The sequence below is a fragment of the Microchirus variegatus genome (assembly GCF_963457635.1).
Source record: "Microchirus variegatus genome assembly, chromosome: 2".
NCBI classification, from domain to species: Eukaryota; Metazoa; Chordata; class Actinopteri; order Pleuronectiformes; family Soleidae; genus Microchirus; species Microchirus variegatus.
In genome coordinates this window covers 538343-565367 of record NC_139803.1, presented here as the reverse complement: position 1 = coordinate 565367, position 27025 = coordinate 538343, and the positions used below count along the sequence as shown (strand labels likewise).

The following is a 27025-nucleotide window of genomic DNA, read 5'->3' as shown; positions in this document are numbered from 1 at the left end:
CTATACTATGTCATCAACCTCAATGTCATACTACACGATTTAGTCCAAAACCTGACAATTTTTTTGAAAAAAACATTTTGGTCCAAAATTTGACAAAAACGACATACTATACTATGTCGTCCAAAATCGAAAAAAAAATTGACATGTGTTTTTTTAATCCCAAAATGTGACAGAACATAGTACTATACTATGTCATCGACCTCAATGTCATACTACACTATTAAGTCCAGAATCTGACAATTTTTTTGAAAAAAAAAACTTTGGTCCCAAATTTGACAAAAACGACATACTATACTATGTCGTCCAAAATCGGAATGTTTTTTTTTTTTATCCCAAAATGTGACAGAACATCATACTATACTATGTCATCGACCTCAATGTCATACTACACTATTAAGTCCAGAATCTGACAATTTTTTTGAAAAAAAAAAATTTGGTCCAAAATTTGACAAAAACGACATACTATACTATGTCGTCCAAAATCGGAATGTTTTTTTTTTTATCCCAAAATGTGACAGAACATCATACTATACTATGTCATCAACCTCAATGTCATACTACACTATTTAGCCCAAAATCTGACAATTTTTTTGAAAAAAAAATGTTGGTCCAAAATTTGACAAAAACGACATACTATACTATGTCGTCCAAAATCGGAATGTTTTTTTTTTTTATCCCAAAATGTGACAGAACATCATACTATACTATGTCATCGACCTCAATGTCATACTACACGATTTAGTCCAAAACCTGACAATTTTTTTGAAAAAAACCATTTGAGTCCAAAATTTGACAAAAACGACATACTATACTATGTCGTCCAAAATCGGAATGTTTTGTTTTTTTATCCCAAAATGTGACAGAACATCATACTATACTATGTCATCGACCTCAATGTCATACTACACTATTAAGTCCAAAATCTGACCATTTTTTTGAAAAAAGCTTTTGGTCCAAAATTTGACAAAAACGACATATTTATACCTCCTTGCACATACTCTAATCTCATATTTTGTTATATGTTGTTGTTAGTCATATATTTCGTCGTGTTTTACATGATTCTGATTCAAGTGTTTAAGTCGTCTGTTGCGTTTACATTTTGTTGTGTCCTTTTAAGTGTTAAGTCTTCTGTCAATCTTGTTATTTTATCGTGTGCTTTTAAGCCGGGAGTCACTGCAAAATTTCGTTATGTCCCCATAATGACAATAAAAATTCTTGATTCTTGATACTATACTATGTCTTCCAAAATCGGAAAAATTTTCTCGAAATTTTTCTTTTTTTGCCCAAAATGTGACAGAACGTCATACTATACTATGTCGTCAACGACCTCAATGTCATACGAAGTTATTTTGTCCAAAATTGGACCATTTTTTTGAAAAAAGCTTTTGGTCCAAAATTTGACAAAAACGTCATACTATACCTTCCAAAATCGAAAATTTTCTTGAATTTTTTATTTAGCTCAAAATGTGACAGAACGTCATACTATACTATGTTGTCGACCTCAATGTCATTCTCCACTATTTCGTCAAGTGTCTACGAATGTGTGTGTGTGTGTGTTTCAAAAACAACAAAACTAAACAAACAAAACGATTTCCAAAAACCAAACTAAAACTCTCCGTTGCGTCGCGTGCGTTTGCGTCTTTCAATTTCAACGAGGATTTCAACTTCATCATCAACGACTCTGCGATCCTGGGAGGAAAGAGCTAGACCTGATTTTACTGAAAACGTCTGAATCAAACTGTCCTATTTCCTGTTTGCAAAATAAAAGTCTTATCAAAAGTGAACTCATCGTCCTGTGAAAAGAAGAATGTTCAGTTCGTAAGAAAACGTGTCGTGGAACTGAATCTGAAACTGGAGCAAAATCACAAATGAAACCTTTGGGAAAGAACATTTTTATTAACAAAAGTAATATTCCATGTTTGTAAAATGTCTGAACATCCCATAATAAACATGAACAACGACTGACGGAGAAAAAGAAACATCAACACTTCTGTTTGGAAAAACACGACACAGTTGAGGAAACATAAAAACATGTTTGATGAACAGAAAAAACAAACGATTTTTTTTTAAATCGCAAAGAGAGAAAAAAAGAACGACGACAAAATAAGAAAGAAAATCATTCATCATTAAAAACCAGAATACGGTGAGAAAAGTCTCGAGTCTGGTGATTCATCTAAAGTTTTTTGCTGTTTTTGTCACCATGGTTACCAGAAACACTTAGAAAAGTCGTAGCTCGCCGTTCCCGATCATACCGCACGTTTTGATATACGACATGTGGGGTTTTTGCTAAACAAGAGGATTCAGTGACACCTGGTGGTGACTTTTCAGATCACGTCTAAATAAACTTGAAAAAAAAAAAAACGTACATTTTTACGTGTGTCGCCCTCTCGTGGTGTGGAGGCAGCGCGTCAGTGACGTCTCCGTCTTAAATGTCGCTCAACGTCCAGAACTTCGGACCCCATGGCGATAATTTGTCGTAAACAAAGTCTGCGACGTCTTCTTCGCTAACAAGTCTGTGAGAAACGTCCGACCCCAGCGAGCTGAGACTCCGCCCCCGATGACCTCTGACCCTCCACACACGGCAGGCGTCAGGCGGCTATGCCGTCGGCGTCCGAGACGATTGGCTCCTCGTGGGTTTTAAAGTCGACGTAGCGTCCTGCAGGTGTTGGCCTGTAGGTGGCGTCGTTGCTGGTGTTTGGCTGATGGCGGTGGATGCTCAGGTAGGGGGCGGGGCCAGAGCTGTGGGAGGAGCCACACAGGGCGTGAACTTCCTCCTGAGAACCCAGCGCCGTGGTGATGCACGAAGACGACAGAGACAAAGTGGAACACAGGGGGCGCTGCAGCTCAGTGATGTCATAACTGTTCTGGAGGGAAAAGCAGGGGGCGGGGCACTTTATTCATGAGGAGAAGCTCCGCCCACATCAGTGTGAGGCACAAAGCAACAAATAAGAAAGAGACAGAGTTTACTTCCTGTCTGAAGGCCAACCCCTCACTGTCTCCTCCTCCTCTCACCTGGTCCTCCTCTCCTCCTCTCCTCCTCTCCTCCTCTCCTCCTCTCCTCCTCCTCTCCCTCTCACCTGGTCCTCTTCTCCTCCTCCTCTCCTCCTCTCACCTGGTCCTCCTCTCCTCCTCTCCTCCTCTCCTCCTCCTCTCCCTCTCACCTGGTCCTCTTCTCCTCCTCCTCTCCTCCTCTCACCTGGTCCTCCTCTCCTCTCCTCCTCTCCTCCTCCTCTCCTCCTCCCTCCTCGTTGTAGTTCAGGATGTTTTCTCTCACGTCTTCTAAACTCTGATTCTCGACAGGAAGTTGATAAAGTCCACGTCTGAGGAACTGATGACCACTTCCTGTTTGATTCCACACTGTGACGGCAACTAACACAGCTACACACACACACACACACACACACACACACAGTGTCTTTATTATTGTGTTGTGTATTATTGCGTTGTGTTGTTGTGTATTATTGCGTTGTGTTGTTGTGTATTATTGTGTTGTGTTGTTGTGTATTATTGCATTGTGTTGTGTATTATTGCGTTGTGTTGTTGTGTATTATTGCCTTGTGTTATTGTGTATTATTGCATTGTTTTGTTGTTGTGTACTATTGTATTGTGTTGTTGTGTATTATTGTGTTGTTGTTCTGTATTATTGTGTTGTGTTGTTGTGTATCATTGTGTTGTTGTTGTTGTGTATCATTGTGTTGTGTTGTTGTGTATTATTGCCTTGTGTTATTGTGTCTTATTGCATTGTTTTGTTGTTGTGTACTATTGTATTGTGTTGTTGTGTATTATTGTGTTGTTGTTCTGTATTTTTGTGTTGTTGTGTATCATTGTGCTGTTGTTGTTGTGTATCATTGTGTTGTGTTGTTGTGTATCATTGTGTTGTGTTGTTGTGTATCATTGTGTTGTGTTGTTGTGTATTATTGCGTTGTGTTATTGTGTATCATTGTGTTGTTGTTGTGTATCATTGTGTTGTTGTGTATCATTGTGTTGTTGTGTATCATTGTGTTGTTGTTGTTGTCGTGTTGTTGTTGTGTATCATTGTGTTGTTGTGTTGTTGTTGTGTATCATTGTGTTGTTGTGTATCATTGTGTTGTTGTTGATGTTGTTGTGTATCATTGTGTTGTTGTTGTGTACTATTGTATTGTGTTGTTGTATATCATTGTATTGTGTTGTTGTTGTGTATTATTGCGTTGTGTTGTTGTGTATCATTGTGTTGTGTTGTTGTTGTGTTTCCTCACCAAAGAAGACTAGCAGACTCATGCTAACAGCCAGGATGGAGCTAGGGCTCAGAGCAGCCAGACGGTGACCTTTGACCTGACCCAGTTCACAGCGCTGACCTTTGAACCCGTCCTGACACACACAGATGTAGTCGTCGTGCGTCAGCGCCTGACAAACGCCGCCGTTACGACAGGAAGTGAGTCCACACGGCGAGGGTCTGCACCGCTGCTGAGACGACTCATCTGTGACGGTCACATGACCAGAGGGACACCTGGAGACATGACTCAGCAGTTAGCCACCACTCCTGTGTGTGTGGGCGTGGCCTCGCACAGGTGTGGGCGTGGCCTCACCTGCACTGGTGCTTCCTCCACAGGTCGACGCAGCGTAGCGGGCGCTCACACGGGTCGTCTCTGCAGGCGTCGCTGACGCAGCCTGAGGAGACGCCGCCGCGCTCCAACACCTCCACCAGCTCCTGACTCCGCCCGTCCAGAGGGAGGAGCTGACCGTTAAAACGAACGTCCTTCAGGCAGCCTGCACACAGGAAGTACAAGCTCCTCTGAGTGTCCTCTGAGTCTATGAGTCTCTGAGTCTTTGTGTTTCTGAGTCTTTTGTGTCTCTGTGATTGTGTCCCTGAGTCTCTGTCTCTTTGTGTCTCTGCATACACTGTGATGGCAACTCACAGCTACACACACACAGACACACACACAGTGTCTTTATTATTGTGTTGTGTATTGTTGTATTTTGTTGTTGTGTATTATTATGTTGTGTGGTTGTGTATTATTGCGTTGTGTTGTTGTTGTTGTGTATTATTGCGTTGTTGTGTATTAGTGTGTTGTGTATTAATGTCTTGTGTTGTGTATTATTGTGTTGTAGTTGTGTATTACTGTCTTGTGTTGTGTATTGGTGTGTTTTGTTGTGTATTATTGTGTTGTGTTGTTGTGTATTATGTTGTGTTGTTGTGTATTATTGCGTTGTGTTGTTGTTGTGTATTATTGCGTTGTTGTGTATTAGTGTGTTGTGTATTAATGTCTTGTGTTGTGTATTATTGTGTTGTAGTTGTGTATTACTGTCTTGTGTTGTGTGTTTTGTTGTGTATTAGTGTGTTGTGTATTATTGTGTTGTGTTGTGTATTAGTGCGTTGTGTATTATTGTGTTGTGTATTAGTGTATTGTGTATTTCTGTGTTGTGTTGTTGTGTATTAGTGCGTTGTGTATTATTGTGTTGTGTATTAGTGTGTTGTGTATTATTGTGTTGTGTTGTGTATTAGTGCGTTGTGTATTATTGTGTTGTGTATTAGTGTATTGTGTATTTCTGTGTTGTGTTGTTGTGTATTAGTGCGTTGTGTATTATTGTGTTGTGTATTAGTGTGTTGTGTATTAGTGTATTATTGTCTTGTGTTGTTGTGTATTATTGTGTTGTAGTTGTGTATTACTGTCTTGTGTTGTGTATTGGTGTGTTTTGTTGTGTATTAGTGTATTGTGTATTACTGTGTCTCTTTGTGTCTCTGAGTCTTTGTGTCTCTGAGTCTTTGTGTCTATGTGTCTTTGTGTCTCTCTTCGTCTCCGTGTCTCACCCTGAAAGTCTTGCGTCTTGTCTCCGACCGTCACTGTCCCCGTGTGGACAGCGACGTCCCTCTCTGTCCCCAGTCTGTCCTGGACCTCCCTGGCTCCTCCTCCTCCCTCCAGCTTCAGCGTGAACAGGTTTCCACGACGACGGAGACGGACCAGGACCCAGTGTCCCACGTCCACGCGCTGACCGCTCAGTCTCAGGGCGTGGACGCCGTCCCCGAGGTCGGCGCGGACAGAGAGGACACCGTCCACGATCTGAGAGACACAAACACGTCAAAAACACGTCAACGCTTAGGACGAAGACGAGCGGCGTCGGGGGCGGAGCTTGGACTCACCTCCAGGACGATGGACGTGTTGTCCCGGGACGAGACGGAGAGCAGGGACCCGGACGTGGATCTGGTTCTGAGGAGCAGCTGAACGTCTGTGCGTCTGGAGGCTCCGCCTCCTCGCAGCTGGTAACGCAGCACGCCGCCGCCGCTGTCCAACGAGAACTCTGGGACGACTGCGGGGGACATGAGGACATGGGGACATGAGGACATGGGGACATGAGGACATGAGGACACAGAACATGTCCTGCGCTCAGGGACAGACAGACGTGGTCTCACCTCGGTCACACTGGTGTCCCTCGTGTCCCGGGAGACACTCGCAGCTGAACGAGCCCCACCCGGCGTCGCAGGACGCGTGGACGCCGCAGGACGGACTCGTCCCCGTCCAGCACGCGGCGTCTGTCCACCTGCAGCCTGGAGCGCTGTCCACGCTCTCGGCTGGAGACGCCAGGTCCAACACCTGAGGGGACAGACACCACAGGGGACAGCTTATATAATGTTACACAAAATGTCCACAAATACAAGAAGACGACGACGCACGTGGACGTTACCTGACTGTCCACCACCAGGTGGCGTACGCAGCCACTGAAGCTGGGGTAATGTCTCTGAGGAGACAACGTGTCCTTGACTCCGCCCAGCTGCAGAGGCTGGGACACGTCCAGAAACCTGAGGACAACAGAGAGACGACAGAGAGGACAGAGACATCAAAGACAGAGAGGACAGAGAGACATCAAAGACAGAGAGGACAAAGACAACAGAGAACCGAGACGTCAGAGAGGCCAGAGACGTCAAAGACAGAGACGACATACGACAGAGAGACATCAAAAGCATCAAAGAAGACAAGAGGATGGAGACGTCAGAGACAACATCAAAGGAGTCAGATACTTCAGAGAGACATCAAAGGCATCAGAGACAAAGAGGACAGAGATATCAAAAGCATCAGAGACAACAGACATCAAATAAGTCAGAGAGACAACAAAGACAACAAAAACAACAATGACAGACGTCACAGACATCAAAGACATCAGAGACAACAGAGACTTCAAAGATGACAACATCAAAGGAGTCAGAGACTTCAGGAGACATCAAAGACGTCAGAGAGACGACAACAATACAGATGTTTTCATGAGACTCTTAGTTTGTTTCACTCTGCTCAGGACTGGGTTTATTGGACGGAGCCACTAGGTGGCGATGTTCACGTTCAGATGGTGGTTGAACAATTGCGCCACACAGTGAAATGTTCATCAGTCACTTTGACCCTCTGACCTCTGGCTCCCTGGCGTCTCTCCTGCAGCTCTGCACGCCGACTCGTTTAGCCCCGCCCCCTCACACTGGTCCAGGATCAGCTGGACGGCCTGAACACACACACACACACACATTAAGGCTTTGGCTCAGTGCAGCGCCACCACCTGGTGTGAGCAGTCATTACCTTCCCATCACTGACGATGTCCAGACGGTGCCAGCGTCGGTCGGCGACGGTGGATCCGTGCGTCAGCTGCAGAGTCAGCGTTCCTGATCCGTGGTTGACGCTCAGCGTGGGAACGCCGTCTCTCAGCTCTGCACGGACAAATAGTTCAGAATGTGACCGAGTGAGGTGATGAACACATGGTGGCGCCGCAGCAGGAAACTCACCGACAGCCACAAAGTCCTCCCGCTCCTCAGAGTGGGCGGGGCCAAGCGGCCCGTTGTAGAGGAGCAGCCCGTTGGCCGACTCGGTCAGAAACTCCAGGGAGATGTGGCTCTGGAAGCAAAGCATGATGGGAGGGAACCAGGCGTATCCTCGGCCGCCGAAGCTGTGCTTGGTCTGTTGACACTGAGGACCGTCCATCATGGGAGGACACTGACACCTGAGGGACAACACTCATTATTAGGCAGGAAGTCCATGTGTGCATGTAGAGAACAGCTCGTTATTAGGCAGGAAGTCCATGTGTGGACGTAGAGAACAGGTCATTATTAGGCAGGAAGTCCATGTGTGGACGTAGAGAACATGTCATTATTAGGCAGGCAGTCCATGTGTGGACGTAGAGAACAGATCATTATTTGGCAGGCAGTCCATGTGTGCATGTAGAGAACAGGTCATTATTTTGCAATAAGTCTGTTGATAAAGTAAAGAACGGCTCATTATTTGGCAGTCAGTCTCTTGGTGATGTATAGCACAGCTCATTATTTGGCAGTCAGTCTATTGGTGAGGCAAAGGACAGCTCATTATTTTGCAATCAGTCTGTTGATTAAGTAAAGAACAGCTCATTATTTTGCAATCAGTCTGTTGATAAAGTAAAAAACAGCTCATTATTTGGCAGTCAGTCTCTTGGTGAGGTAAAGGACAGCTCATTATTTGGCAGTCAGTCTCTTGGTGAGGTAAAGGACAGCTCATTATTTGGCAGTCAGTCTCTTGGTGAGGTAAAGGACAGCTCATAATTTTGCAATTAGTCTGTTGATTAAGTAAAGAACAGCTCATTATTTTGCAATCAGTCTGTTGATAAAGTAAAAAACAGCTCATTATTTGGCAGTCAGTCTCTTGGTGAGGTAAAGGACAGCTCATTATTTGGCAGTCAGTCTCTTGGTGATGTAAAGGACAGCTCATTATTTGGCAGTCAGTCTCTTGGTGAGGTAAAGGACAGCTCATTATTTGGCAGTCAGTCTCTTGGTGAGGTAAAGGACAGCTCATTATTTGGCAGTCAGTCTCTTGGTGAGGTAAAGGACAGCTCATAATTTTGCAATTAGTCTGTTGATTAAGTAAAGAACAGCTCATTATTTTGCAATCAGTCTGTTGATAAAGTAAAAAACAGCTCATTATTTGGCAGTCAGTCTCTTGGTGAGGTAAAGGACAGCTCATTATTTGGCAGTCAGTCTCTTGGTGATGTGTAGCACAGCTCATTATTTGGCAGTCAGTCTCTTGGTGAGGTAAAAGACAGCTCATTATTTGGCAGTCTCTGTACCTGAATCCCAGTGGTCCGTCCTGGCAGGTTCCACCATTGAAGCAGGGGTTTCTGGGATACGTGGAGCAGGGCAGGTGGACGACCTCTCGACCCCTGCAGCCACACTGGGCCCTGGTGGAGGTGGTCAGTGACACCAGTGAAGTGGCCCCTGAGCTGAGGGCCACCGGGGCCCGGCTGAAGGACACCTCTGTGCTGCAGCCTCCAGAACCACTGCAGTCGGCGCGCTGGCAGTCGTCCACGCCCACCTGAGAGATGGACACGCCCACTGTGGCCTCCAGCTGGAGGGGAGTCAAAGTGCAATCAGATAAAAAGCTGTTCACTGATGTTTTTGAGTTTTTGGATGAAGCAAGTTGTGATTATGGAGCTGGAGAAAAGCGGATAATATTCACACCAAAGTCCATAGAGAAAACCAGTGATTTTAACATCACAGGGACACAGGAGCTGCTGGTCCTCTGCTGCCTCGTGTGGTCACTTTGTGTCACTGAGTTAAGTCTAAATTAAATATTTTAAAAACTGAATTCACTAAAATCAGTCATTGTAAGTTAGTGATGGAGGCAGCAGTGGATCAACAACTCCTGTGAACTCCTGTGTGCTGTGATGTTAAAATCACTGGTTTACTCTATGGACTTTGGTGTGGGAGAGTGAGTGACTTTGGTGTGGGAGAGTGAGTGACTTTGGTGTGGGAGAGTGAGTGACTTTGGTGAAGGAGAGTGAGTGACTTTGGTGGGAGAGAGTGAGTGACTTTGGTGTGGGAGAGTGAGTGACTTTGGTGAAGGAGAGTGAGTGACTTTGGTGGGAGAGAGTGAGTGACTTTGGTGTGGGAGAGTGAGTGACTTTGGTGTGGGAGAGTGAGTGACTTTGGTGTGGGAGAGTGAGTGACTTTGGTGAAGGAGAGTGAGTGACTTTGGTGTGGGAGAGTGTGTGACTTTGGTGTGGGAGAGTGAGTGACTTTGGTGTGGGAGAGTGAGTGACTTTGAGAGTCAGGCTCAGGCTGCAAACTAGGTCATTCATATGCTAACATGCTAATACGGCATTAAAAAAAAAAAAGCAGAATGATAGTATACGTTGTTGGGCATGGATGCTAATGTTAGCAGCTAGCATCAGAGGTGACCCAGCAGCTCCTGTGTCCCTGTGATGTTAAAATCACTGGTTTTCTCTATGGGCTTTGGTGTGGGAGAGTGAGCGGTTTGCAATATGACAGAATTCCAGGTTATTTTCAGCGTCTCACCTCGTCTCTGTTTGCTTCCACGTAGCCGTGCAGCTTCTCCGCTCTGTAGGACGTCGAGCCGCGAGCAGAGAACCACACGTCCAGATCTTCTCTGTGGGCGTCGCCCACAGAGAAGATCTGGACGTTGTCCGGTGAAGTCTGCAGCAGCCGAGCTAACGCTGCAGCGAGGCGGTGGAAGAGACCGTCGTCAGCGGCGTCACTGCTGAAGAACTGCTCCACTGTCAGGTCTGGAAGAGCAACGTGATTATTGAGAGACTTCAAAATAAAACACCATCATCATCATCATCATCATCATCACTGAGGGACTCACTGGACAGACGTATGGACGCAGCGTCCTGCAGGACGTCCCGCCGCAGACCTCTGACGTCCACCTGTGCGGTGGAGGTGACGTCGGGCCACGCGTCGTCCGACACGCGCACCTGCAGTTGGTACGACCCAGATGGCGTCCCCTCTCTGATGGTGAGCTGACCCGAGCTCTGGTTCACACTGAAGAACCTTTTTAAAGGTTAATGACAAGAGTTCAATGACGTCTGTCTTCTGTCTTTATATTTTCTGTTACTGTGAGGTCACATGTTCATCTTCTTTATTTATTTATACATGTGAACGTCATGGAAACCAAACCTGATCAAATCACCCCCTCCCTCTGTCTTTATTCTTGTCGTTAATGTAGTTATATGAATTTAGCAGCTAATGTAGCTGTATGACTTTAACAGCTAATGTAGCTGTATGACTTGGCAGCTAGTGTAGCTATATGACTTTAGCAGCTAATGTAGCTGTATGACTTTAGAAGCTAACTTCGCTATATGAATGCTCAACACTGCTGCTGATATACAGTATATATATAAACTGTCACATGACATCACCTGCTGTGTTTGTCCTCCAGACGATAAACCTTCTGACTCCAGTCGTCCAGGTCTGGAGCCTGAATGTGTCCCAGCACTGTGGTCGGAAGGATTCCTGAAATAAAGTCAAACACTTAGCTATATGACTTTAGCAGCTTATGCAGCTGTATGACTTTAACAGCTTATATGACTTTAGCAGCTAATGCAGCTATATGACTATAGCAGCTAATGTAGCTGTATGACTTTAACAGCTTATGTAGTTATATTACTTTAACAGCTAATGTAGCTATATGACTTTAGCAGCTAATGTAGCTATATGACTATAGCAGCTAATGTAGCTGTATGACTTTAACAGCTTATGTAGTTATATTACTTTAACAGCTAATGTAGCTATATGACTTTAGCAGCTTATGTAGCTATATTACTTTAACAGCTAATGTAGCCATATTACTTTAACAGCTAATGTAGCTATATAACTTTAGCAGCTAATGTAGCTATATGACTATAGCAGCTAAATTACTTTATCAGCTAATATAGCTATATGACTTTAGCAGCTACCTAATGTAACTACGACTTAAGCAGCTAATGTGACTTTAGCAGCTAATGTAGCTACATGAGTTTAGAAGCTAATGCAGTTATGACTTTAGCAGCTAATGTAGCTATATGACTATGGCAGCTAATGTAGCTATATGAGTATGGCAGCTAATGTAGCTATATGACATCAGCAGCTACCTTATGTAACTATGACTTAAGCAGCTAATGTAGCTATATGACTTTGGCAGCTACCTAATGTAGCTATATGACTTACACAGCTAATGTGACTTCAGCAGCTAATGTAACTATATGACTTTAGCAGCTAATGTAGCTATATTACATAAGCAGCTAAGGTATATGGCTTCAGCAGCTACCTAATGTAGCTATATGGTTTTAGCAGCTAACTGGTTAACTTACCATCAAAAGTGTAAACAATGAAGTGGGTGTGTCCTGCAGAGTGGGCGTGGTCGTTCCTGTCCCCGATGATGACCGTCAGCGTGCTGGTGGAGCTCATTGGAGGAGAGCCACTGTCAATCATGAGGATGGGGAGGCGGTACTCTTTCTGTCGTTCGCGGTCAAAGGGCCGCAGAGCCGCGAGGGCGGCGCTGCCGTTCCCAAAGTCTGTCAAGTTGAAATACGCGGCGTCCGCGGTGAGCGCGAGCAGCCGTATGGAGAAGGGGCCGGCGTTGGGGGAGGTGTCGCGGTCAGCGGCGTGGAGGATGTAGGAGGTTCGGTTCATTCGCACCGGCTGCGGCGCCGCCATGTTCTCCCAAACCAGAGGTTCATACGTGACCTGGAACTCCGGCCCGTTGTCGTTAACGTCGAGCACGGTCACCGCCACCATGGCGCTTCCTGTCAGAGGCGGAGTCCCAGCGTCGGTGGCGAGGACCGTGATCCTGTGCTGTGAGGCTTTCTCTCTGTCCAGTGACGCGCTCAGAATGACCCACCCGGACTGATCCACCAGGAACTGACCGTGGGGGTCGGACTCTTTGGAAATGCTGTAGGAGAAACGTCCATTTTGTCCCGAGTCCAGATCAGAAGCTGTGACCTGAGCGACGATCGTGCCCACGGCGACGTCCTCAGACATGGACGCCGACGCGTAGGACTGTGGGGAGAAGACGGGGGCGTGGTCATTGGAGTCCACCACCTGGACCACGCAGTGGGCCAGGCTGAAGAAGTCTGCGTCCTCGGCCTTCAGCGTCAGATTGAACGTCCTCTCGTGTGGTTTCTCAAAGTCCAGCTTCTTCTTCAGTATGACGACGCCGCGTCCGTTGACTCTGTCCGTCTCCACAGAGAACTTCCTGTCCTCGTCGCCGCCCACCACGCTGAACGTCACCGCGGCGTTCTCGCCTTCGTCGCCGTCTGTGGCAGAAACCACGAGGACCTCGCTGTTCACCTCCAGGTCCTCGGTCACCTGACAGACACAGAGACGTACGTCAGCTATATGATGTTAGCAGCTAATGTAGCTATATGACTTTAGCAGCTAATGTAGCTATATGACTTTAGCAACTAATGTAGCTATATGATTTAAGCAGCTAATGTAGCTATACGACTTTAGCAGCTAATGTAGCGACATGACTTTTGCAGCTAATGTAGCTACATGACTTTAGCAGCTAATGTCGCTATATGACTTTAACAGCTACCTAATGTAGTTGTATGACTTTAACAGCTAATGTCGCAATATGACTTTAGCAGCTAATGTAGCTATATGACTTTACCAACTAATGAGGCTATATGACTTTAGCAACTAATGTAGCTATATTACTTTAGCAGCTAATGTAGCTATATGACTTTAACAACTAACGAGGCTATATGACTTTAACAGCTAATGTACATATATTACTTTAGCAGCTTATGTAGCTACATATATTACTTTAGCAGATAATGTAGCTACATATATTACTTTAGCAGATAATATAGCTACATATATTACTTTAGCAGCTTATGTAGCTACATATATTACTTTAGCAGATAATGTAGCTACATATATTACTTTAGCAGCTACCTAATGTAGCTATATGACTTTAGCAGCTAACGTAGCAATATGACTTTAGCAGCTAATGTAGCTGTAGCAGCTAACGTAGCTATATGACTTTATGGTCAGTAACCACATCACATGACTGAAGATGATGTGGTAAACTCACCTGAGCGGCGTAGACGCTCTGAGTGAAGACGGGCGGGTGATCGTTGACGTCTGAGACCACGATGGTGGCCGTCCCCGTCCCCGTCAGTCCTCCTCCGTCTCTGGCCTCCACCACCACCAGATGGCGCTCCTCCACCTCGCGGTCCAGGGAGCGCAGCAGCGTGTAGATGGTTCCCGTGGTGGCGTTGATGGAGAAGAGGTCGAGGTTGTTGTTCTTGACGATGCTGTACGTCAGCGCGGCGTTCCCGCCCTCGTCCAGGTCCACGGCTCTCATCTCCATGACGACGGTGTCTGCAGGAGAATTCTCAGCCACTCGGCCGACAAAGCATCCGTCCACGTGCAGCGCGGGACAAGGGAAGAAGGGCGCGTTGTCGTTGACGTCGCGCACTGCCAACAGCACGTCGGCGAATCCCGTGAGGCCGCCGCCGTCTTCGTCCGTGGCCAGGACGAGGAACCTCCACGCCGGACGCTCCTCGCGGTCCAGACGCCGCCGAGCGTAGATTCTCCCGGTGCGTTCGTCGATGGTGAACTCGCCGCCGGCTCCCTGACCGTGGAGCGAGTAACGGACGGCAGTTTGGTCGGCGTCTTGGTCGGGATCTGTGGCTGAGACCTGACGAGGAAACAAGTGTCTATATGACTTTAGCAGCTAATGTAGTTATATGACTTTAGCAGCTAATGTAGCTATATGACTTTAGCGGCTAATGTAGCTAAATGACTTTAGCAGTTAATGTACTTATATGGCTTTAGTGGCTAATGTAGCCATTTGTCTTTAGCAGTGAATGTAGGTATATGACTTTAGCAGCTAATGTAGCTATATAACTTTAGCAGCGAATGTAGGTATGTGGCTTCAGCAACTAATTTAGCTATTTATCTTTAGCAGTGAATGTAGCTATATGACTTTAGCAGCGAATGTAGCTATTTGACTTTAGCAGCTAATGTAGCTATTTGTCTTTAACAGCTAAAGTTGCTATAAGACTTAAGCAGCTAATGTTGCTATATCACTTAAGCAGCTACTGTAGCTATTTGACTTTAGCAGCTAATGTAGTCATATGACTTTAGCGGCTAATGTAGTTATATAACTTTGGCAGCTAATGTAGTTATAAAACTTTAGCAGCTAATGTAGCTATATGACTTTAGCAGCTAATGTAGCTATATGACTTTAGCAGCTAATGTAGCTATATGACTTTAGCAACTAATGTCGCTATATGACTTTAGCAGCTAATATTGCTATAAGACTTTAGCAGCTAATGTAGCTATATGACTTTAGCAGCTAATGTTGCATAAGACTTTAGCAGCTAATGTAGCTATATGACTTTAGCAGCTAATGTAGCTATATGACTTTAGCAGCTAATGTAGCTATAAGACTTTCGCAGCTAATGTAGCTATATGACTTTAGCAGCTAATGTAGCTATAAGACTTTCGCAGCTAATGTAGCTATATGACTTTAGCAGCTAATGTAGCTATAAGACTTTAGCAGCTACCTAATGTAGCTATATGACTTTAGCAGCTTTAGTTATCCTGACCTGCAGGATGAAGACGGGCAGCTGCGTTAGCTCCTCGCTCACGGCGGTGTCGTACTCGCTCTGACTGAACAGCGGCGCCTCGTCGTTGCAGTTCACCACCTCAACCACCAGCAGCGTCTCGCTCTCCCACTTCCCGTCGGAGGCCACAAGCCTCAGCTCGTAGCGCCGCTGCGTCTCGTAGTCCAGACGCTGGGCCACGTAGACTCCGCCCACCTCAGGCTCCACGCCGAAGCTGCCCGCGCCGTTCCCCGACGTGATCTGGTAACGCAGCTTAGCGTTAGCACCTGGACGAGAGACGAGGACAGTCAGTGTGTGTTTAGACTGAGTGTTTATGTGCAGGAGTAATCGGACTATGAGTCACATGATCTGTTAGTCTGACTAAGACAAGCTGGAGTTTAGTCGGACTAACGTGATCATGTGACTTTAATAAAAGACAATTATCGTCTTCATTTGACTTTAAACAATAACGTAAACACACTGAGTGTGTGTCAAAAAAATTGTTTTTTTCAGAATAAGAGTTTGTTTTCAAAATAAAATGAGTTTTTCAGATTAAGAGTTTGTTTTCAGAATAAAAGTGAGATTTTTCAGAATAAGAGTTTGATTTCGGAATAAAAATGAGTTTTTTCAGAATAAGAGTTTGTTTTCAGAATAAAAATTAGTTTTTTCAGAATAAGAGTTTGTTTTCATAATAAAATGAGTTATTTTCAGAATAAGAGTTTGTTTTCAAAACAAAATGAGTTTTTTCAGAATAAGAGTTTGTTTTCAAAATAAAAGTTTGTGTGAGACTCTTTTCAAAATAAGATTGCAGTATTTCAGAATAAGAGTGTTTATATTTTCAGATTTTCAGAGTTGGTTTTCATGCTTTCATTTTCCCACATTTTCAGAATAAGAGTTGTCTGAGAATAGTTTTTCAGAATAAGAGTCAACATCAATCCCTTTGATGAGTCATCAGTGAAGGTCAGAAGGTCATTTTTTCGAGTGTGTGTGTGTGTGTGTATGTGCGTGTCACTCACCTTCATCGTGGTCGTTGGCGGTGATGCTGATGAAGACGACGCCCACCTCCTCGTCCTCCTTCACGCTCGCCTCGTACACGGGACGAGAGAACGCCGGAGCGTTGTCGTTCACGTCCGTGACCACGATCCTGACGTACGACGTGTCTGAGGAGGACAGGACGACAAACACACTGTGTGTGTGAGTGTGTGTCTGAGGAGGACAGGACGACAAACACACTGTGTGTGAGTGTGTGTGTGTGTCTGAGGAGGACAGGACGACAAACACTGTGTGTGAGTGTGTGTTTCTGTTTGTGTGTCTGTGTTTGAGTGTTTCTGTGTGTGTGTAGTTACCAGTGTTGTGTAGACCTTGTGTGTTGTGTAGACCTTGTGTGTTGTGTAGACTTGTGTGTTGTGTAGACTTGTGTGTTGTGTAGACTTGTGTGTAGTTACCAGTGTTGTGTAGACTTGTGTGTAGTTACCAGTGTTGTGCAGACTTGTGTGTAGTTACCAGTGTTGTGTAGACTTGTGTGTAGTTACCAGTGTTGTGTAGACCTTGTGTGTAGTAAAATGAGTTTTTTCAGAAAAAAAGTTTGTTTTCAGAATAAAAATGAGTTTTTTCAGAATAAGAGTTTGTTTTCAGAATAAAAATTAGTTTTTTCAAAATAAGAGTTTGTTTTCAGAATAAAAATGATTTTTTTCAGAATAAGAGTTTGTTTTCGGAATAAAAATGATTTTTTTCAAAATAAGAGTTTGTTTTCAGAATAAAAATAAGTTTTTTCAGAATAAGAGTTTGTTTTCAGAATAAAAATGATTTTTTTCAGAATAAGAGTTTGTTTTCAGAATAAAAATAAGTTTTTTCAGAATAAGAGTTTGTTTATGGAATAAAAATATTTTTTTTCAGAATAAGAGTTTGTTTTCAAAATAAAATGAGTTTTTTTAGAATAAGACTTTGTTTTCAAAAATAAAATGAGTTTTTTTAGAATAAGACTTTGTTTTCAAAAATAAAATGAGTTTTTTCAGACTTCGGACTTGTGTGTAGTTACCAGTGTTGTGTAGACTTGTGTGTAGTTACCAGTGTTGTGTAGACTTGTGTGTAGTTACCAGTGTTGTGTAGACCTTGTGTGTTGTGTAGACTTGTGTGTAGTTACCAGTGTTGTGTAGACCTTGTGTGTCATGTAGACTTGTGTGTAGTTACCAGTGTTGTGTAGACCTTGTGTGTCATGTAGACTTGTGTGTAGTTACCAGTGTTGTGCAGACTTGTGTGTAGTTACCAGTGTTGTGTAGACTTGTGTGTAGTTACCAGTGTTGTGTAGACCTTGTGTGTTGTGTAGACCTTGTGTGTCATGTAGACTTGTGTGTAGTTACCAGTGTTGTGTAGACCTTGTGTGTCATGTAGACTTGTGTGTAGTTACCAGTGTTGTGCAGACTTGTGTGTAGTTACCAGTGTTGTGTAGACTTGTGTGTAGTTACCAGTGTTGTGTAGACCTTGTGTGTTGTGTAGACCTTGTGTGTTGTGTAGACTTTTGTGTTGTGTAGACTTGTGTGTAGTTACCAGTGTTGTGTAGACTTGTGTGTAGTTACCATTGTTGTGTAGACTTGTGTGTAGTTACCAGTGTTGTGCAGACTTGTGTGTAGTTACCAGTGTTGTGTAGACTTGTGTGTAGTTACCAGTGTTGTGTAGACCTTGTGTGTAGTAAAATGAGTTTTTTCAGAAAAAAAGTTTGTTTTCAGAATAAAAATGAGTTTTTTCAGAATAAGAGTTTGTTTTCAGAATAAAAATTAGTTTTTTCAAAATAAGAGTTTGTTTTCAGAATAAAAATGATTTTTTTCAGAATAAGAGTTTGTTTTCGGAATAAAAATTAGTTTTTTCAAAATAAGAGTTTGTTTTCAGAATAAAAATAAGTTTTTTCAGAATAAGAGTTTGTTTTCAGAATAAAAATGATTTTTTTCAGAATAAGAGTTTGTTTTCAGAATAAAAATAAGTTTTTTCAGAATACGAGTTTGTTTATGGAATAAAAATATTTTTTTTCAGAATAAGAGTTTGTTTTCAAAATAAAATGAGTTTTTTTAGAATAAGACTTTGTTTTCAAAAATAAAATGAGTTTTTTCAGACTTCGGACTTGTGTGTAGTTACCAGTGTTGTGTAGACTTGTGTGTAGTTACCAGTGTTGTGTAGACTTGTGTGTAGTTACCAGTGTTGTGCAGACCTTGTGTGTTGTGTAGACTTGTGTGTAGTTACCAGTGTTGTGTAGACCTTGTGTGTCATGTAGACTTGTGTGTAGTTACCAGTGTTGTGTAGACTTGTGTGTTGTTACCAGTGTTGTGTAGACCTTGTGTGTTGTGTAGACTTGTGTGTTGTTACCAGTGTTGTGTAGACCTTGTGTGTTGTGTAGACTTGTGTGTTGTTACCAGTGTTGTGTAGACCTTGTGTGTTGTGTAGACTTGTGTGTAGTTACCAGTGTTGTGTAGACCTTGTTGTCCTGCTCTCTCAGACTCAGATCCGTCCTGTGACTGAACCTCGATCAGATACGAGGATTTGAGCTCGCGGTCAAAAGAAGCTCGAGTGACGATGACTCCGCTGAGAGAGTCGATGATGAAGAGCTCAGAGTCTCCACTCTCGTCCTTCAGGATGGAGTAAAGGATCTGAGGAGGAACGTGAGGACATGAAGGAGGAGGAGGAGGAGGTGGAGGAGGAGGAGGAGGAGGTGGAGGAGGAGGAGGAGGAGGAGGAGGAGGAGGAGGAGGAGGAGGAGAAGGTGTAGATGTTCCTCACCGTCCCGTGAAGACCAGAGTCCATGTCTGTGGCCGATACCTGAGCCACTGACGTGCTGATGTCTGCGCCCTCAGGAACCGTGGCCTCGTAGGTGGACGACAAGAAGAAAGGGACGTTATCGTTCACGTCTGAAGACAACAAGGAAAAAAGAGTTTACACCAGAGTTTACACCAGAGTTTACACCAGAGTTTACACCAGGGTTTAAACCAGGGCTTACACCAGGGTTAACACCAGGGTTCACACCAGGGTTCACACCAGAGTTTACACCAGAGTTTACACCAGAGTTTACACCAGGGTTTAAACCAGGGCTTACACCAGGGTTCACACCAGAGTTTACACCAGAGTTTACACCAGAGTTTACACCAGAGTTTACACCAGGAAACACCAGAGTTTACACCAGAGTTTACACCAGAGTTTACACCAGAGTTTACACCAGAGTTTACACCAGGAAACACCAGAGTTTACACCAGGAAACATCAGAGTTTACACCAGGGTTTACACCAGGGTTTACACCAGGGTTTACACCAGGGTTTACACCAGGGTTTACACCAGGAAACATCAGAGTTTACACCAGGGTTTACACCAGGGTTTACACCAGGGTTTACACCAGGGTTTACACCAGGGTTTACACCAGGGTTTACACCAGGAAACATCAGAGTTTACACCAGGGTTTACACCAGGGTTTACACCAGGGTTTACATCAGGGTTTACACCAGGGTTCACACCAGGGTTTACACCAGGGTTTACACCAGGAAACATCTGAGTTTACACCAGGGTTTACACCAGGGTTTACACCAGGGTTTACACCAGGAAACATCAGAGTTTACACCAGGGTTTACACCAGGGTTTACACCAGGGTTTACACCAGGAAACATCTGAGTTTACACCAGAGTTTACACCAGAGTTTACACCAGGGTTTACACCAGGGTTTACACCAAAGTTTACACCAGTTTAGTTAAGTGTATAGATGTTTTTCTGTTTTAAATAAACGGTGAAACCTGTGGTTACAAACGTTATGAAGGTTATCTTGTCAGTCATGTGACTTCTCACCCGTCACATTGATGTAGACGCTGGTGAACGAGGCCAGAGGAACCGCAGCCACATTCTGAACCCTCACTCTCAGCGTGAAGAACGCCGTGGTCTCAAAGTCCAGGTTCTCGGCCACCAGGATGGAGGCGGAGCCATCGGCGCGGTTAGGTTTGATGTAGAATCTCACCGGCGTGTTGGTCTCAGGGACCTGACCCTCCTCCAGGTCATAGGTCACACGAGGGTCACCGAGCGCCGACGTGGCCTTGACGGTCTGAAGAAGATCAATAATAGTGTGAGCGCCCCCTGCTGCTGAGTTCAAATGTCTTATTGTTTTGCGTGACTCACCAGGATCTTAGCGTCTCGGACCGTGTTTTCAGGGACAGTGACCCTGTACTCAAGCTCCTCCCACTGCGGCGGCTGGTTGTGAACGTTAGTGATGAAGACGCTCAGATCCACAGAGCTGCTGCTGTTTCCTCCATCTGACGCTACGATCTGCTGACTGATCCTGGACGTCTGCAGCACAGACAACACAGACACAACACAGACAGAAGACACCACAAACAACACAGACAACACAGAAAACACAGACACCATAGAGACAGAAGACAACACAGACAACACAGAGACAACACAGACACAACACAGACACAACACACCACAGACAACCCAGACAGAAGATAAAGTTTGTGTGCGTGCATGTGTGTCTGTGTCAGTGTGTGTCTGTGTCTGTCTGTGTCAGTGTGTGTCTGTTTCAGTGTCTGTGTCAGTGTGTGTCTAGGTTAGTGTGAGTCTGTGTCAGTGTCTGTGTCAGTGTCAGTGTGTGTCTGTGTGTGTCTGTGTGTGTCTGTGTGTGTCTGTGTGTGTCTGTTTCAGTGTCTGTCTAGGTTAGTGTGAGTCTGTGTCAGTGTGTGTGTGTCAGTGACCTGTGTCAGTGTGTGTCTGTGTCTGAGTGTGTCTAGGTCAGTGTGTGTCTAGGTCAGTGTGTGTCTGAGTGTGTCTAGGTCAGTGTGTGTCTGTCAGTGTGTGTCTAGGTCAGTGTGTGTCTGTGTCAGTGTGTGTCAGTGTGTGTGTCAGTGACCTGTGATATAGCTTGGTTGACATAGATCCAGCCTGTGTGTGGGTTGATGAGCAGAAACTCTGGACTGTGATTGGTCAGAGAGTAAGTGATGACTGAGTTACTTCCCTGGTCGTCATCGTGAGCTGCTGCACGCAGGAAGCTGCTGCCTACAGGAGTGTCCTCAGACAGGAAGTCTGTGACCACAACAGACACGCAACAGACACACAACAGACACACACAGACAGACACATGACACATACAGACACACAACAGACACACGAGACACACAACAGACACAAGAAACACACAACAGACACGCAACAGACAGACACAGAGACACACACAGACACACAACAGACACGCAACAGACACAACAAACACATGAGACACAACAGACAGACGAGACACACAGACACATGAGACACACAGACACACGCAACAGACACATGAGACACACAGACACACACAGACAGAAACAAGAGACACACAACAGACACACAACAGACACACAAGAGACGCAACAGACACATGAGACACACAGACAGAAACAAGAGACACACAACAGACACAAGAGACACACAACAGAGACAACAGACACACACAGACATGCAACAGACAGGAGACACAAAAGACACAAGAGACACCATCATAATACTGTACTAGTAGAATTTTTTTGCAGTACTTGTGCTCACACTGGTTGTTGCAGTAGTAGTAGTAGTAGTACTTTATGCAGTACTTGTACTCACACTGGTTGTTGCAGTAGTACTTTATGCAGTACTTGTACTCACACTGGTTGTTGCAGTAGTACTTTATGCAGTACTTGTACTCTCACTGGTTGTTGCAGTAGTACTTTATGCAGTACTTGCACTCACACTGGTTGTTGTAGTAGTAGTACTTTAAGCAGTACTTGTACTCACTGGTTGTTGCAGTAGTAGTAGTAGTAGTAGTAGTAGTAGTAGTAGTAGTACTTTATGCAGTACTCACACTGGTAGCGACTGTTCTCAAACTTGGGTTTGTTGTCGTTGACGTCGGCGATCGTCACGGTGACCTGACAGATCCCGATGAGCGGCTCGTCGGCCTGATCGGTCGCCGTCACCGACAGAGTAAACTCCCGCTGACGCTCGCGGTCAAAGCTAACCGCCGTGGTGATCACACCTGACAAACACAGGTTAGCATGGTTACTAACCTGACAAACCCAGGTTAGCATGGTGATTAACCCGACAAACACAGGTTACCATGGTTACTAACCCGACAAACACAGGTTACCATGGTTACTAACCCGACAAACACAGGTTACCATGGTTACCAACCCGACAAACACAGGTTAGCATGTTTACCAACCCGACAAACACAGGTTACCATGGCTACCAACCCGACAAACACAGGTTAGCATGTTTACTAACCTGACAAACACAGGTTAGCATGGTTACTAACCTGACAAACACAGGTTAGCATGGTTACTAACCTGACAAACACAGGTTAGCATGTTTACTAACCTGACAAACACAGGTTAGCATGGTTACTAACCGCCATTTCTACGAGTCTACATGTTGTCGTATGACAGAGGAAACTCACCAGACTCTGGATCGATGTGGAAAGACGAGGAGACGCCGTCTCGGTGCACGATCCCGTATCTGACGTCGCCGTTGGCGCCCACGTCGGCGTCGTAAGCGTGGACGCGCAGCACGAACGTTCCCGGCGGCCGGTTCTCTGAGACGACGGCGTTCCGACTGTAGCCGTGACACTGAGAGCGGAGCGCAGACACGTTAGCGTTTCTACGATAAACCGACGTGACTACGAGCGCCGGTCGCTCACCTCCTGGAAAACAGGTTTGTTGTCGTTGACGTCGTCGATTCGCACGACGACGTGGGCGGAGCTACTGAGCGAGCGCGGTCCGCCGGACGCGTTGTCGTCCGTGGCGGTGACGTTGAGGACGTAGCGAGGTCCTCGCAGTCTCGGAGGTGGACTTCGCCGCAGTTTGATGATTCCTACGAACAAACAAACAAAACACAGGTCATCTGCTGACCACTGCACCTCATGACTACTACCACAAGGGGGCAGCAGCAGCAGCTAGAGCAGAGCCACCGACCAACGACGCCAGAACCGGGATCTATATTTAAAATATCTTGAATTGTGATATCGGACACGATAAAGCGTTACCGGGGAGATCCGGAGTATATTTTAGCGACTTTTCTGTTGCTCCTCCGCCGTCCTTTCACCTTTGAGGTTGTCCAACAGGAAGTTGCCGTCCTCGTTGCCGCCGGCGATGGCGTAGGAGACCGCGTCGCCGTCTGGGTCGTTGGCGTGGACGATGGCGACCAGCGTGTCCGGACCGGCGTCTTCGCTGAGGAAGGTCTTATAGCTGAGAGAGGACGAGCACAGAGACACGTGACACACATATTTTAGCACCAGGCTAATGCTAATGCTAATGCTAAGGCTAACCAGAGCGGCGCGATATACGTTCCACGTTGCAGGATTTGAATTTTTTTAAATATTTTTCGTCATTTTGCGACATCAATTATTTCTGCGATTAAAGCTGCTAACAACGTTCAAATTGAAGGTCCAGTGCGTGAGCGACAGTGACATCTAGTGGTGAGAGTGTAGAATGCAACTATATGCGATTATGTGTGGGTTGCCATTCGTAAACTTCACAACTGAAAACACAAACATGATGGCGGTGGAGGGAAGTCGGATATTTCCGACACGGAAACCCTGAGATCTGGCATTCCAAGATGGCCGCCAGTCAAGTAACCCCAACGTACGTGAAAAAATATTATTACGTAGTGGGGCCGCTGAAGTGTCATGATGTTCGTAAATTTTGATTGACACGTGATGCATTTTAAGAAGTTAGCGTATAGCATAGCAATGTCCTCGGTCGCTGTCAGCTCCGCCCCCTTTTCCTCAGCCCCGCCCCCTCCCTCTAAAGTGAAGAATTCGATCGTCCTTACACGCTCTGGGAGAAAACGGGCGCCTCGTCGTTGCTATTGGAGACCCGGATCCGGACGGAGGCGGTGCCAGTGCGAGGGGGCGTGCCCGCGTCCACGGCGACCACCACAAACTCGTACATGTGATTGGTCCGCTCGTAGTCCAGGCCACGGGCCGGCCTGACCACGCCCCCTGACGTGATGTCAAAGTCATCGTCGTCAACGTAGTACGAAAGATCAGAATTTACTCCAGAGTCACAATCACGAGCTAGCACTGAGGAGGAGGAGAGAGAGGAGGTGAGAGGAGGAGAGGAGGAGGTGAGAGGAGGAGGTGAGAGGAGGAGGAGGAGAGAGAGGAGGAGAGGAGGAGAGAGGAGGTGAGAGGAGGAGGAGGAGGAGGAGAGAGGAGAGAGGAGAGAGGAGGTGAGAGGAGGAGGAGGAGAGAGGAGGAGGAGAGAGGAGGTGAGAGTCTGTGTGTTAGTGTGTGTGTCTGTGTGTGTTAGTGTGTGTCTGTGTGTGTGTTAGTGTGTGTGTTAGTGTGTGTGTGTGTTAGTGTGTGTGTTAGTGTTTGTGTGTGTCTGTGTGTGTGTGTGTCTGTGTTTGTGTGTGTCTGTGTCTGTGTTAGTGTGTGTCTGTGTGTGTTAGTGTGTCTCTGTGTGTCTCTGTGTCTGTCTGTGTCTCTGTGTGTCTCTGTGTGTGTGTTAGTGTGTTGTGTCTGTGTTAGTGTGTTAGTGTCTGTGTGTGTGTGTCTCTGTGTGTGTGTGTGTGTGTGTTACCTGTGAGCAGTGAACTTCCTGTTGTCATGTTCTCTTGAACGTTGTCTCTGGTGTAAATGGACTGAACAAACTCAGGTGTGCAGTCGTTCTCATCTGTAATGTGAACAACAACCTGCAGGGGGCGCCTGACTGTTATCATTGATACACTGTGTGTGTGTGTGTGTGTGTGTGTGTGTGTGTGTGTTACCTGTGTGTCACTGCTCAGTCCAGTCTCACACTCAGACGCTCTGACCGTCACACTGAACACCTTGTGTCCACTCTCATAATCCACAGCTGCAGTCAGACTGAGAGCGCCGCCCTGCTGGTCAATGCTGAACATGTTACCAGGGTTCACCTGCAACTGGTAACAGATGGACTGACCCTGGAAGGAGAGGGCCTTCACCATGGCAACACTGACACACACACACACACACACACACACACACACACACACACACACACACACACACACACACACACACACACACACACACACACACACACACACACACACACACACACACACACACACACACACACACACACACACACACACACACAAAGAATAAGTCCCATTATTAAACAAACAGAAATCTCTCCTCTCTCTCTCCTCCTCCTCTTTTCTCCTCCTCTCTCCTCTCTCTCCTCCCTCTCTCTCTCTCTCTCTCCTCCCTCTCTCTCTCTCCTCTCTCTCTCTCCTCCCCTCTCTCACCTCCTCCTCCTCCTCCTCAGTGACTCACGTTAAACCAGCAGCTGTGTTCTCTGCCACGTTCAGCCTGTAGGTGGCGTTGGTGAACTGTGGTGGGCGGCGACCAGCCAGGACGGACACAGAGGCCGACGCCCCTTTGCGTCCCCATTGGTCCACGGCCTGCACGTGCAGCAGGTACTCCTGACCAGGTGTCAAAGGTCGCCCTGCGGTCCTGACCTCACCGGAACGACGGTCCACCTCGAAGCAGTCGTCGTCATCTGGAAAAACATGACCTGTCTGTCTGACCACACCCACAACATGACCTGTTGAAAATCAGGAAATGATCCATTTGCCCTGATGCACTTTGACAGTGAGCTGACTTTCTTCAAAAAAACTAAAAGGTTCTCGGAATGACTTGAAATTCACCATCATAATAGTCGGCATCGCCCTGAACAAGGATCTATTGAAAATATTTGCAAAACTCTTAAGGAATAATTTTAATGAATTTTTTTAATTCAGAAAATCATCCATTTGCCCTGATGCACTTTGACAGTGAGCTGACTTTCTTCAAACAACAAAAAGTATCTCAGAATGACTTGAAATTCACCATCATAATAGTCGGCATCACCCTGAACAAGGATCTGTTGAAAATATTCGCATATCTCTTAAGGAATAATTTTCATGAATTTTTGAAAATCAGGAAATGATCCATTTGCCCTGATGCACTTTGACAGTGAACTGACTTTCTTCTCAAAAACAAAAAGTATCTCAGAATGACTTGAAATTTAGCATCATAATAGTCGGCATCGCCCTGAACAAGGATCTGTAGAAAATATTTGCATATCTCTTAAGGAATAATTTTCATGAATTTTTGAAATTCAGGAAAAAAATAAGTATCTTGGTATAACTTGAAATTTACCATCATAATAGTCGGCATCACCCTGAACAAGGATCTGTAGAAAATATTTGCATATCTCTTAAGGAATAATTTTCATGAATTTTTGAAATTCAGGAAATGATCCATTTGCTCTGATGCACTTTGACAGTGAACTGACTTTTGTCTCAAAAACAAAAAGTATCACGGAATGACTTGAAATTTACCATCATAATAGTCGGCATCACCCTGAACGAGGATCCGTAAAAAATATTTGCAAAACTCTTAAGGAATAATTTTAATGAATTTTTGAAATTCAGGAAAAAAATAAGTATCTTGGTATAACTTGAAATTTACCATCATAATAGTCGGCATCCCCCTGAACAAGGATCCATTGAAAATATTTGAAAAACTCTTAACGAATAATTTTTACAAAATTTTGAAATTCAGGAAATTATCCATTTGCCCTGATGCACTTTGACAGTGAGCTGACTTTCTTCTCGAAAATAAAAAGTATCTCGGAATAACTTGAAATTCACCATCATAATAGTCGGCATCGCCCTGAACAAGGATCTGTTGAAAATATTCGCAAATCTCTTAAGGAATAATTTTCAT

At 45.2% G+C, this 27025-nt stretch overlaps 1 protein-coding gene across 1 annotated transcript in view; it reads right to left on the bottom strand.

Annotated features, from left to right (window-relative positions):
• Positions 1-2588: 2588 nt before the first annotated feature.
• The window catches only part of LOC310944550 (neural-cadherin), a gene marked incomplete at both ends in the record, with an annotated part of 36069 nt that continues 11632 nt past the window's right edge, over positions 2589-27025 (bottom strand). Inside the window, 32 exons of the mRNA XM_083910350.1 lie at positions 2589-2864; positions 3197-3378; positions 4236-4486; positions 4566-4746; positions 5789-6038; positions 6119-6285; positions 6389-6569; positions 6661-6775; positions 7376-7464; positions 7539-7666; positions 7742-7956; positions 9049-9326; positions 10277-10503; positions 10587-10771; positions 11140-11233; positions 12070-13066; positions 13797-14405; positions 15319-15602; positions 16332-16475; positions 18767-18953; positions 19084-19211; positions 20134-20383; positions 20458-20625; positions 21191-21363; positions 22154-22324; positions 22745-22913; positions 22985-23157; positions 23389-23531; positions 24118-24367; positions 24870-24981; positions 25057-25261; positions 25589-25814. Coding sequence (XP_083766476.1) covers positions 2589-2864; positions 3197-3378; positions 4236-4486; positions 4566-4746; positions 5789-6038; positions 6119-6285; positions 6389-6569; positions 6661-6775; positions 7376-7464; positions 7539-7666; positions 7742-7956; positions 9049-9326; positions 10277-10503; positions 10587-10771; positions 11140-11233; positions 12070-13066; positions 13797-14405; positions 15319-15602; positions 16332-16475; positions 18767-18953; positions 19084-19211; positions 20134-20383; positions 20458-20625; positions 21191-21363; positions 22154-22324; positions 22745-22913; positions 22985-23157; positions 23389-23531; positions 24118-24367; positions 24870-24981; positions 25057-25261; positions 25589-25814 — 7208 coding nt within the window. The remainder of the gene's footprint in view (positions 2865-3196; positions 3379-4235; positions 4487-4565; positions 4747-5788; positions 6039-6118; positions 6286-6388; positions 6570-6660; positions 6776-7375; positions 7465-7538; positions 7667-7741; positions 7957-9048; positions 9327-10276; positions 10504-10586; positions 10772-11139; positions 11234-12069; positions 13067-13796; positions 14406-15318; positions 15603-16331; positions 16476-18766; positions 18954-19083; positions 19212-20133; positions 20384-20457; positions 20626-21190; positions 21364-22153; positions 22325-22744; positions 22914-22984; positions 23158-23388; positions 23532-24117; positions 24368-24869; positions 24982-25056; positions 25262-25588; positions 25815-27025) is intronic.